This window comes from Hemiscyllium ocellatum, chromosome 1, assembly GCF_020745735.1.
Source record: "Hemiscyllium ocellatum isolate sHemOce1 chromosome 1, sHemOce1.pat.X.cur, whole genome shotgun sequence".
NCBI classification, from domain to species: domain Eukaryota; kingdom Metazoa; phylum Chordata; class Chondrichthyes; order Orectolobiformes; family Hemiscylliidae; genus Hemiscyllium; species Hemiscyllium ocellatum.
Window position 1 is genome coordinate 33,198,134 of NC_083401.1, and position 17,877 is coordinate 33,216,010.

At 42.3% G+C, this 17,877-nt stretch overlaps 1 protein-coding gene across 6 annotated transcripts in view; it reads right to left on the reverse strand.

Moving 5' to 3' along the window:
* Positions 1-652: 652 nt before the first annotated feature.
* Positions 653-17,877, reverse strand: part of ctbp1 (C-terminal binding protein 1) — a 235,193-nt gene continuing 217,968 nt past the window's right edge. For all 6 annotated transcript variants that reach the window (XM_060845001.1, XM_060845385.1, XM_060845233.1 and 3 more), the window contains 2 exons: positions 14,209-14,326; positions 653-1,697 (listed from right to left, as the gene is read on the reverse strand). In XM_060845001.1, the coding sequence (XP_060700984.1) occupies positions 1,514-1,697; positions 14,209-14,326 (302 nt within the window). In that variant the 3' untranslated portion in view covers positions 653-1,513. The remainder of the gene's footprint in view (positions 1,698-14,208; positions 14,327-17,877) is intronic.

Here is a 17,877-nt window from a genome sequence, read left to right on the forward strand (position 1 = left end):
TTCCATATCCTTCCTATAATGCAGTGGCCAGAACTGTATGCAATACTCCAGGTGTGGCCTTACCCAGTGTCTTGTACAGCTGAAGCATGATCTTGTGGCTCCGAAACGCAATCCCCCTACCAATAAATGGCATCACAACATATGCCTTCTTAAGGCCTTCCTAAAGATATATGCTCCAAGTCCGCTCTGGTCAAATCATATTTGATCTTTTCAAAATCTTCCAGCTTGGAACTTTGATTTCAGGCACATCTTTGTCCTTTTCCGTAACAATCTTTAATCTAGGGGAGTTACAACTGCTGTCTGCAAATTGCCCCCCCCAAGGATACTTCAACCACTTGCCTGGCTTCATTATCTAAAATTATTCCTAGGACCATCCCCTCTGTTTTAGGGTCTTCCACGTACTGGCTTAAAAAACAACTCATTAAACCTTTCACACTATGATTACCCCAGTTAATGCTGAGGGAGTTGAAATCTCCCACCATCACTCCCCTTTTACTTTTAAAGTATTATGGTATTATATAAATGCAAGTTATAGTTGCAAAGAAATCCTATAGATTTTATTCAATCTTAAGTAAACCAAGGAATATTTATTCAAATTATTTTAAATACATTTTGGAAAAAGCAAAAACAGCATGAGACACATGCCACACAACATTTCCTGTCTTTTTGTTTTATTTCTTTAAAATAATTCATACAAATGGTTACAGTCACAAAACATGATTATTTCAACAAAAATATTGCTAGCCTACCACATTGACAGGAATCGATGTAGGCAAAAAAATGCTGCTACTTTTCCAGTAGTCTAGTGCTGGTACGCATACCACCAATGATATACATTTAAACTGATGACAGTAAGCATAGTGCTGCTCCAGATGAAATGATGTTTTCAAAATCTCTTTGCAACATTCTCCTCAGCCCCCAGAAAAATAATGGGAATTCATGCTGAAAATAAAACAGTGAATCTAGAAGAGAGTGTTGATCTTACTAGCTGATACTAAAAAAAAAGCAGTTACAAAACAATGCACTGCATGGCATATAAACACAAAATAGGTGGGAATTTACCTTTGTTTTCCTGAGACGTCTGAAAACAGCCTCTTTTTGGGCGTGGATTTAATGTATATAAAAGAAAGATTGTTTTCTTTTCAAAAAATCAGTTTTACTGAATCTTTCTTGGTTTCTGTTTCACAGCTAAGCGAACAAACCCTTAAGTTCTAAAACTGTACACAGACATAGTACATTCATGATATAATAAACTACTAGAACTTTTCTTGCTCACAGGGAACCCATAAGACACAGAAACAGTTAATCAGTCCACTGGATAGGGACAAGCTACAATTTAATGGAGGAACAAATTTACCAAATTTCTTCTTCTCTCCCACATCTTTAATTGAAGTTGGACCAGTTTCTAAGCTCAGTTATTTCCATAGTCCATTGTTCACCATCATTCTAATACAGGTCTTCTCTGAGCTTCTGGGATGGTGAAGACCTTAGGTTAGGAATGCGGTCCATCTGGCTACAATTGGTCACCTGTGTGATCTCTGTCAGACTCCGGTTTGACTGTTTGCCCTGGGGAAGGGGCGTGTGGTGGATGGGGTACTGTAGAGAGGCTATGCGACAACGGCACAGCACTCGGAACTATTCCTTCTACTGTTGGTGGAAGTCCACTGGGAGCCACACCAACGACACCTGGTGGATACCTATGGGAAACAAACATAAACCGTGGGTTAAATTGCAGTCGTTTTCAACAATTACACAAAGTACACAGGTTGGTGCCCCAACAGTAACAATTTCCTCTGGTTACTTCTTTGTCTTCTCTCCTTGTCAAAATCATGATGAGCATGAATAGGGAGAATAACCAAGGTGTTTTTCCTAGAGTGGGGCGGGGGGGGTCCAAAACTAGAGGCCCTAGCAGGTTTAAGGTGAAGAAGGGAAAGATTTAAAAAGGATCGGAGCGGCTACTTTTTTTTACACAGTAGAGTGGTGTGTGTATGGAATGAGCTGCCAGAGGAAGTGGTGGAGGCTGGTACAATTGCAACATTTAAAAGGTATTTGGAAGGGTATATGAATAGGAAGGGTTTAAGAGAAATATGGGCCAAATTCTGGGAAATGGGACTAGATCAGTTTAGGATATCTGGTCGGCATGGATGCATTGGATTGAAGAGCCTAATTCCACGCTGTATAGCTCTGTGACTCTACTTCATGTTTGAGCGTGAAATTATGAGAATGATGTTCAGCAACAACACCTCATCTTCTGATAATACACTTTATAGTTCTCCAGGCCCAACAATAAGTTCAATAATTTGAGATCATTAACTATCAAAATCCTGGTGGTAAACATAAACCAAAATAACTAAATTTACAGATTGAATACCAATTGAAGAAATAATTGGTCATGTTGCTTTGGTACAGGACATTGGTTAGATCACTGTTGGAATATTGCATGCAATTCTGGTCTCCTGCCATTGCCACTTCGCTGGTAACTAGGAATACCCACTCCGGCCTCCTGTGACCACAACCACGAGTGGCTGGTTCCACTGCTGCCTTGATGACCCCAGGAGTCACCTCTTGAGGTGCACCACACTGCTGCTGCTGCTGTAGCCACCACCTCATCAGCGCTAGGAGTCCCTGGTTCTGCTGCCAGGCTGCCACTGCATCAAGAATCCCACTCCAGCATGGATGTTGCCTTGCTGCACCACCAGCTTGAAGGGTCCACTCCTGCCACCACAACCTCCAATCACCAGGAAGACCTACTTGCTGTTGCTGCCATCAGTTACTGTGAGGAGTCATGTCTGCCACCGTTGCCACCTCTGATTGCCTGAAGGCTGCTATCTCTGCACAATGCCTTCACTAGCTGCTGCACCAATGCTGATGAATAACTTGCCAAAGAATAGAGAAAAACGAACAAAAAAAGAGCAGAAGTAAAAAGAAGAAAAAAGAGAAAATAGATGGGAGTGGATGAGCCTTGGGCAAGAGCCTACATGCAGTCCTACTACTTCACCGTCATCTTGGTAAATATATCAGCCATGACCGAATGGTGGAGCTGATTCTCTGGGACAAATTCTGCTTTTCTATCTTACAGTCTTACTATCTAACATATAATTAACAAGCAAGTCATAGAAACCATAGAATCCCTCATGATACCTCAAATTTAAAAGAAAAATTCGCTTTAATAGAATCCGAACAAAAACGAGCAATCACGTCACCCTCTGCCAATATGTGACACTGTGCAGTCCAATGTTCTCTAGTTGACTTTCCCACTCAAATTATCCAGCCCACACGCCACATTCAAACTGCTGCATTTCATGAGCCACACAGAGATAGTTGCCACCTGAAAGGCACATGCCTAAAAAACTTACTTAGCTGTGTTCACAACTCTTGCTGGCATTGGCTAAAGGACTCTCTGGAGAACCTATCTCTAAGCAGAACCATTAAAATAGTCTGGCTGGATCAAACAAAACTTACAGAAATAAAATTTTCGATGTATAACCTCTGCCCTAAACGTGACTTTGGCTTTTGTGCCCTGCTTAAATATGTTGCATGTAGAGTCATTGAGTTATACAGCACAGAAATAGGCCCTTCAGCCCAACTGGTCTCTGCTGACCAGCTTTCCTAAAATGAACTAGTCCCATTTGCCTGCATTGGCCTATATCCCTCGAAACCTTTGCTATTATATATCTGTCCCAATGTCTTTTAAATGTTGTAATGGGACCCATCTTTACCACTTCCTCTGGCAGCTCATTCCACACATGACCTTCTTCACTGTCTATTCTGCTACCAATTTTGGTGTCATTTGCAAACTTAGTAACTATGCTCTAAGTTCTCATCGAAATAGTTTATATAAATGATGAACAACATACATGGTTCCTGGTAAACTATCCTTCATCGGTTCACCACTCTGCTGCAGTTCTCCTTTACATCTGGCAGGTCTTAATATCCTTCCTTGTACTGCTTCTAGGTCAAAGGCCGCAACATCATTTGGAGTAGTATTTATTATCCAAAATAAATTTCCTTGATCTCTTTACAATTGATGCGATTTATAAAAAAACATTAGAGATTGCACAGAAATTTAAAGGAATCGTAAGTTTTCATGGCACTCTTGCCTTCAGGTCAATCATTGACACATCTCTATCCCTGCTTTGTTCAGATGTTGAAGGAATAATGATCTGTCTCCAAGTCACTCACAGATGTTATCTCCCCAATACTTCTGCTGTCCTTGTCCTTCTAGGTAATATAGGTCACGGGTTTGAAAGGTGCTGTACATATTGTAGATAGTAATTACTGCTGCAATTGTATTTGAACAGTAAATGTTGAAGACAGTGAACGGAGTGCCAATCAAATGGACTGTTTTTTGCTGTTGGAGCTATACCCATTCAAGCAAGTAGAGAGCTTTAAATTGCATTTAACAGTATCTGGGAGGTCAATAGATATGAAGCTATTCAAGCATAGCAGGATGCTGTCTGACCTGCTGTGCTTTTCCAGCTTCACATCTATTGATTCTGGCTTCCAGCATCTATAGCCCTTACTGTCTCCATGTACCTGGGAGGTGTTTGGATAGGCCTTTTGGGAATTGTTAGGTGAGTCACTCACTGCAGAATTCCTAGCCTCTGACATCCTACAGCCACAATAATGTGTGTGTCTGGTCCAGTTCAGTTTCTGGTTAATTATAACTTCCAGGATATTGACAGTTGGGATCTTAGTGATGGTGATGTCATTGAAAGTCAACAGTCAGATTCTCTCATTGGAGATGACCATTAACTGCCTCTTGTATGGCACAAACGTTACTTGCTAATCTTCACCCTGGAATTAGTCCAGGTCTTACTCCACACTGACATGGATTGCTTCAGTGTCTTAGGAGTCAATCATCATTCCACTTCTGACATTATGACAGAAATAAGGCAACTGATGAAGCAGTTTCAGATGGTAGGGATGATGACATTACTGCGAAACTCTTGCAGAGGGACCCTGGGACTAAGGTGATCAGCCTGCAAGTACCACAGCCATCTTGTTTTAGCTGGTTATGACTCCAGCCAGTACAGAATTTGCCCTCAGATTATCATGGACTCCAGTTCTACTAGGTCTCCTTGATGTCAACTCCTCATATTTATATTTTTCCTAGGTAAAGGTTGTCGTATTCACATTCACTCCAATTCATCATTTATTTCCTTTCAGCCTTTTGCCTTGCACCATCTTGGAATTTAATTCCTTTCATCATTTACCCCGTCACCAAGCTTCCCTTAATGATCTGACCACCATGGTCCAGGTCTCTGAACTTAGAAAAAAAATCCTCTCACATCCCCAACCTTTCCCAATTCTGATGAAAGGACGTCAGCTTGAAACATGAACTTTATTTCAGATTTACCAGATGACGCTGGACCAGCTGAATGCTTGCAGATTTCCAGCATATACAGTATTTTGTTTTGGAACACAGACCAGCATTTCTGTTGTAGTAATTTGATATATGAAATGGCTGAAGTTTGTGGTCAGATACACAATGCTTTTTACGTCTAGCCTCCGTCATACACTGGTCATCTATTTTTTCTGATTTCACACCATCTGCCCAGGTTGAAACATCACTGGGAATAACTGAGATTCATTTTCTGCCCTCCATCCGAATTGCATGACAATAATATCAGAGAGCTCAAAACTCTGGAAAAGGTAAGTGTGAACATTTGTACTAAGCTTGGAAAATGCTTATGATCTACCCCAACTATAGAAGTGGTGACCACAACCAGGCCAAGTGATCAAGGTAATTTAGAAACTCAATTCAATTCATGCTGGAAAGATGCAGGATGAAAGTATCGACAGCATTATTCCTCAGGTGATTTGAGGTCCTCAATGAATTACTTAAAGAAACGTATCTGTACTTCAATGACCGTAACATAGAACTGGAGAATTGGTTTGTCATTTTAAACTAATTTTAATTCAGCACAACTTCTTCTAGCCTGATCATGTAATAGAGGTCCAAAGATTTATAAACAGGTCACTGGTTAGGCCACTGATGGAATATTGCGTGCAATTCTGGTCTCCTTCCTATCAGAATGATGTGAAATTTGAAAGGATTCAGAAAAGATTCACAAGGATGTTGCCAGGGTTGGAGGATTTGAGGTATAAGGAGAGGTTGAATAGGCTGGGGCTGTTTTCCCTGGAGTGGAGGCTGAAGGGTGACCTTATAGAGGTTTACAAAATTATGAGGGGCACAGATAGGATAAATAGACAAAGTCTTTTCCCTGGGTCGGGGAGTCCAGAACTAGACGGCATAGGTTTAGAGTGAGAGGGGAAAGATATAAAAGAGACTAAGGGGCAACTTTTTCACACAGAGGGTGGTACATGTATGAAATGAGATACCAGAGGAAGTGGTGAGGCTGGTACAATTGCAACATTTAAAAGGCATTTGAATGGGTATATGAATAGAAAGGGTTTGGAGGATATGGGCCAGGAACTGGCAGATGGGACTAGATTGGGTTGGGGTATCTGGTCGGCATGGACAAGTTGAACTGAAGGGTCTGTTTCCATGCTGTACATCTCTATGACTCTGAGTTTTTTTTAAAATTCATTTATGGATGTCGGCATGATGGCTTATTAAGCATTTATCACCCATCCCTAGGTGCCCTTGAGAAGGTGAGGTTGAACCACACCTTCTTGAACCACAACAGTCACCTGCTGCGGGTTCACCCACAATGCAGTTAGGGAGGGAATTCCGGATTCTGACTCAGCAAGAGTAAAGGAACAGCGATATATTTCCAAGTCAGGATGGTGAGTGGCTCGAGGGTAACTTGAAGGTTGTGGTGTTCCCATGTATCTCTTGCCCTTGTCCTTCTAGATGGAAACAGTTTTGGATTTGGAAGGCGCTACCTGAGGGATCTTGGATAAATTTCTGCAGTGCATCTTGTACATCATTTACACTGCTGCTAATGAGCATTGATAGATAAAGAGAGTGGATGTTTGTGGATGTAGTTCAATCAAGCAGTCTGTTTTTTTTTGGAATAATACCAATCTTGAGGGTTGTTGGAGTGGCACCCATCCAGGCAAGTGGGGAGTATTCCATCACACCCCTGGCTTGTGCTTTGTAGATGGTGGACAGGCTTTGGAGAGTCAGGTGATGAGTAACTTGTCACACTATTCCTATCCTCTGACCTGCTCTTGTAGCCAGTGTTTATGCAGTGAGTCCAGTTGAGTTTCTGGTCAATGGTAGCTCCAGGATATTGATAAATGGAGAATTCAGTGATGGTGAAACAATTGGACATTATGGGGCAGTGGTTAGATTGTTTTTATCTAGTCATCACCAATAAGAGACAATGACTGCAAATTCTGGAAACCAGATTCTGGATTAGAGTAGTGCTGGAAAAGCACAGGAGTTCAGGCAGCATCCGAGGAGCAGGAAAATCGACATTTCGGGCAAAAGCCCTTCATCAGGAATAGAGGCAGAGTGCCTGCAGGGTGGAGAGATAAATGAGAGGAGGGTGGGGGTGGGGAGAAAGTAGCACAGAGTACAATAGGTGAGTGGAGATGGGGATGAAGGTGGGTTGAGTGGATAGGTGGAATGGAAGATAGGCAGGTAGGACAAGTCATGGGGACAGTGCTGAGCTGGAAATTTGGAACTGGGGTGAGGTTGGGGTGGGAGGAAATAAGGAAACTGTTGAAGTCCACATTGATGCTCTGGGGTTGAAGTGTTCCCAGTCGGAAGATGAGGCGTTCTTCCTCCACGCGTTGGGTGGTGAGGGAGTGGCGGCAAAGGAGGCCCAGGACCTCCAAGTCCTTGGCAGAGTGGGAGGGGGGGGTTGAAATGTTGGACCATGGGGCAGTGTGGTTGATCGATGCAGGTGTCCCAGAGATGTTCCCTAAAGCTCTCTGCTCAGAGGCGTCCAGTCTCCCCAATGTAGAGGAGACTGCATCGGGACCAATTGATACAATAAATGATATTGGTGGAAGTGCAGGTAAACCTTTGATGAATGTGGAAGGCTCCTTAGGGCCCTGGGTGGAGGTGAGGGAGGGGGTGTGATTTTGCAATTCCTGTGGTGGCAGGGGAAGGTGCCAGGGGAAGGTGCCAGGGCGGCAGGGTCGGTTGTTGGGGGGTCGACCTGATATCAGAGCTGAACATTTACATGGCACTTGTCAGCCCAAGCTTAGATGTTATCTGTATTTTATTGCATTTGAACATGAAATGCTTCAGTACCTGAAGATTTGTGAATGTTGCTGAACATTGCGCAATTAGTGAACATCCCCACTTCTGATCTTATGAGATGAAGAAAGTCACTGATGAAGCAGCCGAAGATGGTAGGGCTAGGATAGTTCCCCGAGGAACAGCTGGAAGAGATGTCCTACAGCCGAGATGACTGACCTCCAAAAACCACAACCATCTTCCTATGTGCCAGGTATAACTGCAACCAGCAAAGAGTTTGTCCTCTGATATCCATTAATTCCAGTTTTGCTAGGGCTCCGTGATGCCATACTCCATTGAATACTACCTTTACGTTGAAGTGTGTCACTCTCACCTTGCCTCCGAAATTCAGCTCTTTTGTCCATGTTTGAACCAAGGCTGTAATAATGGCCCTGGCAGAACCTAAACTGGACATCACTGAGGATTTTATTGCTTTGCAGGTGCTACTTGATAGCACTGTTGGTGACACCTTCCAGCTCTTTACTGGTGATCAAGAGAAGACCGATGGGGTGGTAACTGGCTGGGTTGGATTTGTCCTACCTTTCATGTCAGCACAAAGCTAGGCAATTATCCACATTGGCAGTATTGTAACTGTGCTGGAACAGTGTGGCAAGTTGTGGAGCATACATCTTCAGTACTGTTGCTGGAATGTTGTCAAGCCCGTATCTTTTGTAATACTCAGTGTCTCCCAACTGTTTTTTGATATCACATGAATCAAATTGGCTGTAGACTGGTATCTGTGGACCACTGAGGAAGCAGAAATGGATCAGCTACTCAGTACTTCTGGTTGAAGATTGCTGCAAATGCTTCAACCTTATCTTTTGCAATGACATGCTGGGCTCTTCCTCATCAAGAATGGGGATATTTGTGAAGTCTTTCTCTGGTCGTTGTTTAATTGTCCACCAATATTCACAACTGGATGTGGCTGGATCGCAGAGGTTACATGCGTTGCATCGGTTATGGGATGGACCGAGCTCTGTCTATCATTTGCTTGTTATGCTGTTTGGCAGTTTCACTAGGGTGACACATCATTTTTGGCATGCCTGGTGCTGCTCCTGGCATGCCTCCTGCCTCTTCATTCAACAATGGTCGAACTCTTGGCTGGATAGTAATGGTTGAGTGGGGAATATGCTAAGCCACGAGGTCGTAGATTGTGCTGCAGTACAACTTTGTTGCTGGTTATGGCCCACAGCATCTCATGGATGCCTAGTCTTAAATTGCTAGATCTGTTTGTAGTCTGAACCATTTAGCAGTGATAGTGCTTTACAACATGATGAAGGGCATTCTCAATGTGAAGGTGGGACTTTGTCTCCTCCAGGACTGTAAGGACTCCTCAAGTGGTCACACTTACCAATACTGTCATAGACAGATACATCTACAGCTAGCACATTGCTAAGGATAAGATCAAGTATGTTTTCCCTCACCACCTGCCATAGACCCAGTCTAGCAACTATGTCCTTTAAGACCCCACCAGTTCGATCAGTCGTGTTGCTGCTAGGTCACTCTTGATGGTTGATATTCAAACCTACCACCCAAAGTACATTTTGCACCCTTGACATTCTCAATGCTTCCGCCAAGCACTGCTCCAAGCACATGGAGGAATACCAATTCATCAGGAAAGACCGTCAATGGTAACCAGCCTGAAGCCATGAGACTTCATGGGGTCTGGAATCAATGAGGGCAATTTCCTCCCAAACGTATACTAGTACTGCCATCTCTGCTGGGTCTGTCCAGCTGGTGGGACAGAACATAGCCAGGACTAGTGATGACAGTGTCTGGGACATGGTCATACTCATGGAATCATACTTTACATACAATAGCAGGCTGTTGCTTGACCATTCTGTCTGACAGCTCTCCTAATTTTCACTTGGGCCAGATGTTTGGAAGGAGGACTTTGCAGGGTCGACAGGGCTGTTTCTGATGTTATCTTTTTTGATACCTAGGCCATTGCCAAGTGATCCATCTGGTTTCATTTCTTTGAGACTGCAGCAACTGATACAACTGAATGGCTTGTTAGGCCATTTCAGAGCACAGTGAGAGTTAACCACATTGCTGCATGTCTGCAGTCACACATAGGCCAAACAAGGCGAGGATGGTAAATTTCCTTCCCTGAAATAAATTACTGAACCAGATTGGTTTATCTGACTTTTTAAAAAATTTTGAATTCAAATTCCACCATCTGCCATTGGCTTTCAAACCCAGGTCTCAGAACATTTGCTGGTTTCTAAATTAACAGCCCAGTGATAACACCATTAGACCATCACACACATACCCACAGTACAAAAACAAGAACAAGATAAGCAGTTATAACATTTAATCTCCACTGGTGTATTGTACCCATTTATGTGACCTTACTGCATCCAGGTGGTCAACAAAGTAATAAGAAGAATTCCTTCTAGTTACACACTTTTCTCCATTTTACTAAAATGGTGATGACTCTGTACTTGAGGGACAGACAGCTTACAAACATCTTCAGTCCAAAATGACTCGTGGACCTTATCCCAAGGTTGCCATATCAGTCATGATAGTGAAGGGCAGTGCAGGCTTGAGGAGCCAAATCTGTACTCCGATAATTCTAATAGGGATATCCAGCAAATTTGATTTATTGCACGTGACATTAACAAATGTCTGGATAAACTGGACACAGGAAGGCTACCAGCCCTGACAACAGTCTGGTTTTGTGCTGAAAATCTAAATGCCAGAGCTAGCCATTCCCTTTGATAAGTGTTCCAATGCTGCTTTGATAAAAATGTGGAATTCTCCAGAGTGGCCTACTTACAAAGAAATGGTCAAATTTTCTATCACGTGATCAGCTCCTTAAAATCAATAGTAAAGTGAGGAATGGAGCCATTAATTACATAACTAGTTTCACTGTCTATTTACCTATGACCAGTTAGGATTCTGCCATTAAGTCAAAATATCACAGAAACTGGAAATCTGAAGCAAACACAGAATACTGGCGTAATCAGAAGAAGAGTCATACTGAACTCTAAAATGTTAACTCTGGTTGTCCCTCCACAGATGCTGCTGGAATTTCTCCAGCATTCTCGGTGCTTGCGCCAACTATTTCAGCTGCTACATTAATCAATAGTATTAACTCTATGATTCGTTTGCTGATAATTATGCACACAAGAGTGAATGAATGACAAAATAGTGAGAGTATGTTTCTGGGTTTGTACTCATAAAAAATGGTGACGGAGAGCAGGGACTAGAGCACCATCTACCTGCTGCCACTTAACCAGCAATAGGTCAGTTAGAGGTCAACACTCCTCCCAAAAGGCAAATCTTGCCTCTGAACAATAAGCCTCTGGAAGTTTATGACAACAGGTGGGATTGGGGTGGGCTACCTTATTAATCAGTCTGTCAGCTGCCCCTTGCCCATGCTAAGAAATCACCCTGGAATGAAACCATCCTCCAGGCTTAGGCAACCACTCTCCAAGCCTTCACAACCCCAAATCTACTCAGCCTGCTGTGAAGGTGCTGTCCATTACAACACCTCATGGCTGTGCACAATCTTGACAGTGGCGTCTTGGGGACTGACTCTGCCAAGAGGCTAAATAAGCCATACCAACACTGATACTGCATCAACAGGATGGAGGTTGGCTGTTCTAGGATAAATAGCTAGGGATGCCATGGTGGCTCAGTGTTTAGAGCACTGCTGCTTCACAGCACCAGGGACCCAGATTTGATTTTTTTTGTGTGTCTGTGTACAAGTGCGAAAATTTCCTGTTTATTTTTTTTTGTGCAGGTGTGAGACACAGTGAGAGACACAAAGTGAACAAATCTTTAATTTCCACCACCAGGAAGAAAGGAAACACCCGAGTGGCCTGTGACAAGCAGTGCCCTTCACATCAAAGGGCAATGCTGTGTGATCAAAACAGTGAAGGGGAGGGCAAGGACTAAATCAAAATAGCGTTGGAGGGGGAAATGATGCACTCCACTCCCTGCGGCACCCACCTCTCCATGAACAACTCCAGGGTGTTGGTAGACACCGCGTGCTCCTTCTCCAAGGACACCCGGGCCCTAACATAACCGCGGAAGAGGGGCAAGCAGTCGGCCCTAACGACCCCCTCCACGGCCCGCTGCCTGGACCTGTTTATGGCCAGTTTAGCCAGGCCCAGGAGCAGACCCACGAGGAGGTCTTCAGACCTGCCCTCCCTCCTCCGCACCGGGTGCCCAAAGATCAGGAGCGTGGGACTGGAGTGCAACCAAAAACAGAGGAGAAGGTTTTTCAGAAAATCAAAAAGGGAGGGACCCAGGTTTGATTCCACCCACGGACAGCAGTCTGTGTGTGTTTGCACATTCTCTCAGTATCTATTTGAGTTTCTGCTAGATGCTCTGGTTCCCTACCACAATTAGGTGGATTAGACTTGTTAAATTGCCCGTAGTGTTTCAGGACGTGTAAGTTAGTTGTATTAGCAGGCTTACAGAGGTAAGGTAGGGGGTTGGGTCTGGGAGGGTTGTTCTTCGAGGTTTGGTGCAGACTTGTCGGGCTGAATGGCCTGCTTCGACATAGTCGGGATTCTATGGAACTCACTTCTGACCTCTCAAAGCTTCACTACCACCTACAAAGCATAAGTGAATATCTACTACGCAAGAAGCTCAAGACCAGAAATTCCGATTGGTGCCCCTGCCAATGTCTAAACCTTGGTACAGGTACACAATCCTTTATCCAAAACGCTCAGGACCAGCTGATTTTCAGAATTTGGAATGTGTCAAATTTTAAAATAAGTGACAGTTTAACGGTGACATTTTAAAAACCTTACCGTAACAGCAGACTTGCTGTGAGTACTCCAGGCCCCGAGACAGAATTGAAGCCTGTGGCGCAGACAGCATCCGAAGAGCAGGAGAATCGAGGTTTTGGGCATAAGCCCTTCATCAAGGTCATTCCTGATGAAGAGCTCATGCCCAAAATGTTGATTCCCCTGCTCCTTGGATGCTGCCTGACCTGCTGCGCTTTTCCAGCATCTCACTCTCGTCTGATCTCCAGCATCTGCAGTCCTCACTTTCTCCTCAGAATTGAGGCCTGCCAGTGATGGCTCACGGCCCTCCACGTCACATCTGAGTGACATGCATCGAGTGGGTGTGGAGTTGTGTTAACCATTTGCACGCCAAACAACCTTGAGAGTGAGAAAAAATACTTAACAAAAAAACCTTCGGATTTCGGATAAAGGGTTGTGTACCTGTTCACTGTTGCCGTATGGGATAAAATAGCAGTAGCTCACAAAAGCTACTTAGCAGTAATTCATTAACATGACTATGGCAATCCCTGCGACCTCAACACCAAAAGCAACAATCAACATCTGGTTTCCCTTTATGATGATTTCAATCTGACAAATGTGTTGTTCCTGAATCATAAATTCCCTTCCTAATATTATTGGGGGGAAAACAATTCCCCATACAGACTGCAGTGGTTCACCTTTTTAAGGTCAAATTTAATTCACCAAACAATAAGAATATAATTCAGCTAAAAACAGTTGAATGAACTGCTGCATATGGGAGGTATAGTTAAAGAACAGCATTAGTAATACATTGTGGTCAATTTTGATGTTAAGATCTATACATATGAGGTATTATTGATTTTATGTTCCTTTTAGTATCAGTGCTGTTTTTATAACTAGTCTTGGTCTTTAATGTAAATTTCTCAATAAATAAAAAAGTAACAAGTCTTGATTTAATATTGCAGGCATTGTTTTATCCAAAAGCTCTTGTGTAAAGTATCTTCAATGTGAAACCCACTTGGCCTCATCTTACTTAAGGGAGGCCACATCAGAGGCAGGGAATGAAGAATCCCTGATCTGTAGAGTCGCTGTTCCCAGATCTTCCCCTTGTTGTTGTTTACTTTGTAAAGTGTGGACCCTCAAGCAGTCTGGGTTTAAGTACTTCTGGCAACTTTATAAACACTGGCCCGCTCACCAAATCAGTTACTGAATTCAATTTCACAGCTTGCCATGGCTAGATGTGAACCCAGCATTACAGCCCCTGCACGAACAGTTACAGGTAAATGTCACCTTCATCAACTAAGACCTTGCCTTCCCTACGGTACTTACCTATAGGCAGCACCATTTAGCTCTGGGTGAACTACTGTAGGGTCCATTCCAGCCCAGTGAGTAGCTGCAGTCAGATAATCTTTATTAATACAATTTTTCAGGCTGTCTGGGATGCGACCTAAAGGAAATGCAGAAGGCGGGTTTAACGAACTGATTCATGCTACTGCACAACCAAATAAACATTTCAAATAAAAGAAACCAAGTACAAGAATGCGCCAGTTAGTAAAAGTAAGCAACCCTCTCACGTTTGGCATCTGCTTTCATAAGATGGTTAACACAACTTCCAAATGTTTTCTTTGTTCTCTTTGCACTTTGATATAAAGCTAGGGGATGATGGCTACAAGTACTCCTGGTGTCACGCATTATTTGTTCTACCAATAAAAGAGGAGCACCATAATTGAAATACAGGAGTTCAGATTCCTGGGACATTAGATTCAGTTCTGGGTGGAACAGCCTAGGTGGACTGGACAAGTTTCATCTGAGCAAGGCTAGGTTTTCCAATAGGTGTGTGAAAAAGAGCTACAGAAGAGACATGAATAAAATTATTGACAAAGTATTGGAGGGAAGCCAGGATAAGATGATGACAAGACAGAATTATGAATATATGTATACTTTTGACTTTGCAATTGAGAATATAAAAATACTGCTATTCATTCAGAGCACTGTTCCTCCCTACCAAGTGAAGAGGTGACTTATTCATAGCTTTAAATATGGACTGCATTCAATTTACGATTTTCTGAAGGAGCTTTTTATTTGAAAATGGACTCAAACACAAGTGACTTTTGCAATTTCTTCTTCATGCTTCTGTAAAGTTCAGATCAGCCATGATTTTATTAAACTGGCAGAGTATGCTCGAGGGGCTCAGGGGTCAACTCCTGCTACTTCTTTGTTTTTGTAAAAAGTTTTGATTAAAAACTATTGGTGGGGTTTGTGAATGGTCAAAAGAAGATGAAACTGCAACTTATCTAAAGTTCACAATTAGATTCCCAGACACAATTTCCAAGCTTGATTCTTAGCAAAACAGAACTACAGAAACCAATGCAGAAAACTACAGTAAATCACAAGCAGGTACAAAAAGCCATAATCAGATAGCACTGGTTCCAGACTTCAACCATTTTAAGTGGGTAATCGCAGTTGACATGACAAAATATGGATTCAGATCACAAATTCTTTTATTTCAAGAGCCAAATAGAAATTGGCAAGTCTCTGCAGAACCCCAGATGCAGGACATCAGCAGCAGAAAAAGGCATTAGACACACACCTTTTTGAACGTGACACTGCTGGATCTTAAAAATCTCCTAGTCTGGTTCTTATTCCAAAATCACCTGCATAGAAATTTGATTTAAACCCAAAACATTAACTCTGCTTTCCCTCCACAGATGCTGCCAGGCCTTTATACTGCCATAGTACTCTTTATCTGAAACCACCCAGACTGATCCAAAGTGAAAATGCTTTCTTCAACAGGTCCACAACAGCTCTTTCATACATCTTGTTCTTTTGTTTACAATTTGTACAAATGTACTATTCGGTTTTGGAAATCCCCTCTAACTGTACTTGTTTTGAGCACATGTAGGATTGCTGAGTGATGGACTCAGTGTTTAAGAGTCAATGTGTGCAAGAATAATCCGCTTTATTTAAACCTACAAAAGTTTGCTGCTGGTTTGAGATTTTTTTAAAAATGACTACACACAAATACTGATTACACACAGTTAGAGAAGGGAACTGAGGGCTCAGTTCTAACTCATCACTGTCCAAAACACTGGATATAGAATAACCCTTCAATTTTTATACAGGGAATCAAAATCAAGTGTGAAATTCAAGCATGACAGAGAGTCAGTAGCTGGGGTATAATGACATCAGACATATATAACATAGCCCTCAGTAAGTTATAAAATATTACCTTAATTTCAAGTTTTATTTGGTATTACTCTATGGCTAAGTAACTACATTTCTGCAATTCAAGAAGCAGAGTTAGTTTCGTAAGAAAATATCATTTGTAAGGAGCTTGGAATTCCAAAATTAATTTACAGGAAGATTCAATTATACTGTGCTTGAGGCTAAAAGTCAGTGTAAACTCAGGAAAAAATTTTTATGGCAGAGAAGGAAGCCATTTGGCCCACTGTGTCTTTACTGAGCCATTCCAAATCCAAGCAAATCTAATTGAAAATGGAAAAAAAAACAGCGGGCACAAAAATGTGACAAAAAATACACAACATGATACAAGGTTGTGCATGCAGAGATTGAAAGCAGAAATAAGATTTTCAACACAGCCTACATGATGATATGTATGTTCACCTCAAAAGAGAGATGAAGACAACATTTCAACTGGCTTATGAATGAAGCAAGTCAGAGACAAAGGCAGAAGAGTAACTTTAAATTCAGGAATGATAACTAACCTAAATCTGGAAAACATCAGAACAACAGTAAAAAGGAATGAAATTCAGTAAAGCTGTGGGGTTGGATGGGATACTAGGTCTTGCTAAGTACTTATGGGATCCAGATCCTGAAAATGAGCCTCTCGTCCTCTGTTAGGACAAGAGATTTTTTAAAAAGCCAAGGGTGTGAAGATAAAGCATGTGGTACCAATATTCTAACAAAAGAAAGACATTTAAGATTGCAAAGACTCCTAATAAATTAAATTCCTACTACATACCATCACGATATGAGAGAGTGTTAAGAAGAAATCAGAAACTAAAAACATAGTGGAAATCCGTAAGGATCCATTCAGATACATGCCCAAATGATGACCACTGATCCTGAGTGATGAAATATTGGGAAAGCCAATGCACCACAAATCTGTACTCAACAAATCTACAGAAAATTTAGTACACAAAAATCTGGAGATGTACTAGAATTTATGAAGTCCCTGAGAATTACCTATGATTGTTTTTAGACATGTACAAGCAAGAATAAGAAATAACGTTCAAGAGTGGCAAAGTCAAAATTGGCTTATATGAAGGATCAGCACAGACTTCCTTATTCTATCTGACTTTCATGCATGTTCTAATAAGACCAAAGACATTGGAGCAGAAGTAAGCCAGTAGCCCACTGAGTCTGCTTGACCAAAGAGATCAGGTCTGATCTGATCATCTTTAATTCCACTTCACGGTCTTTCACCAATAACCCTCAATTCCCTTACAACAGGATCTTGATCAGATGGGCCAATGGGCTGAGAAGTGACAGATGGAGTTTAATTTAGATAAATGTAAGGAGCTACATTTTGGGAAAGCAAATGGTAACATCCTTGGGAGTGTTGCTGAATAAAGAGACCTTGGAGTGCAGCTTTATAGCTCTTTGAAAGTGGAATCGCAGGTAGATCAGATAGTGAAGGCGGCATTTGGGTATGCTTTCCTTTAGTGTTCATAGTATTGAGCACAGGAGTTGGGAGGTCATGCTGCAGGACATTGGTTAGGCCACTGATGGAATATTGCGTGCAATTCTGGTTTCCTTCCTATCGGAAAGATGTTGTGAAACTTGAAAGGGTTCAGAAAAGATTTACAAGGATGTTGCCAGGGTTGGAGGATTTGAGGTATAAGGAGAGGTTGAATAGGCTAGGGCTATTCCCTGGAGCGTTGGAGGCTGAGGGGTGACCTTATAGAGGTTCAAAATCACGAAGGGCATGGATAGGATAAATAGACAAGGTCTTTTTCCTGGGGTGGGGGGAGTCCA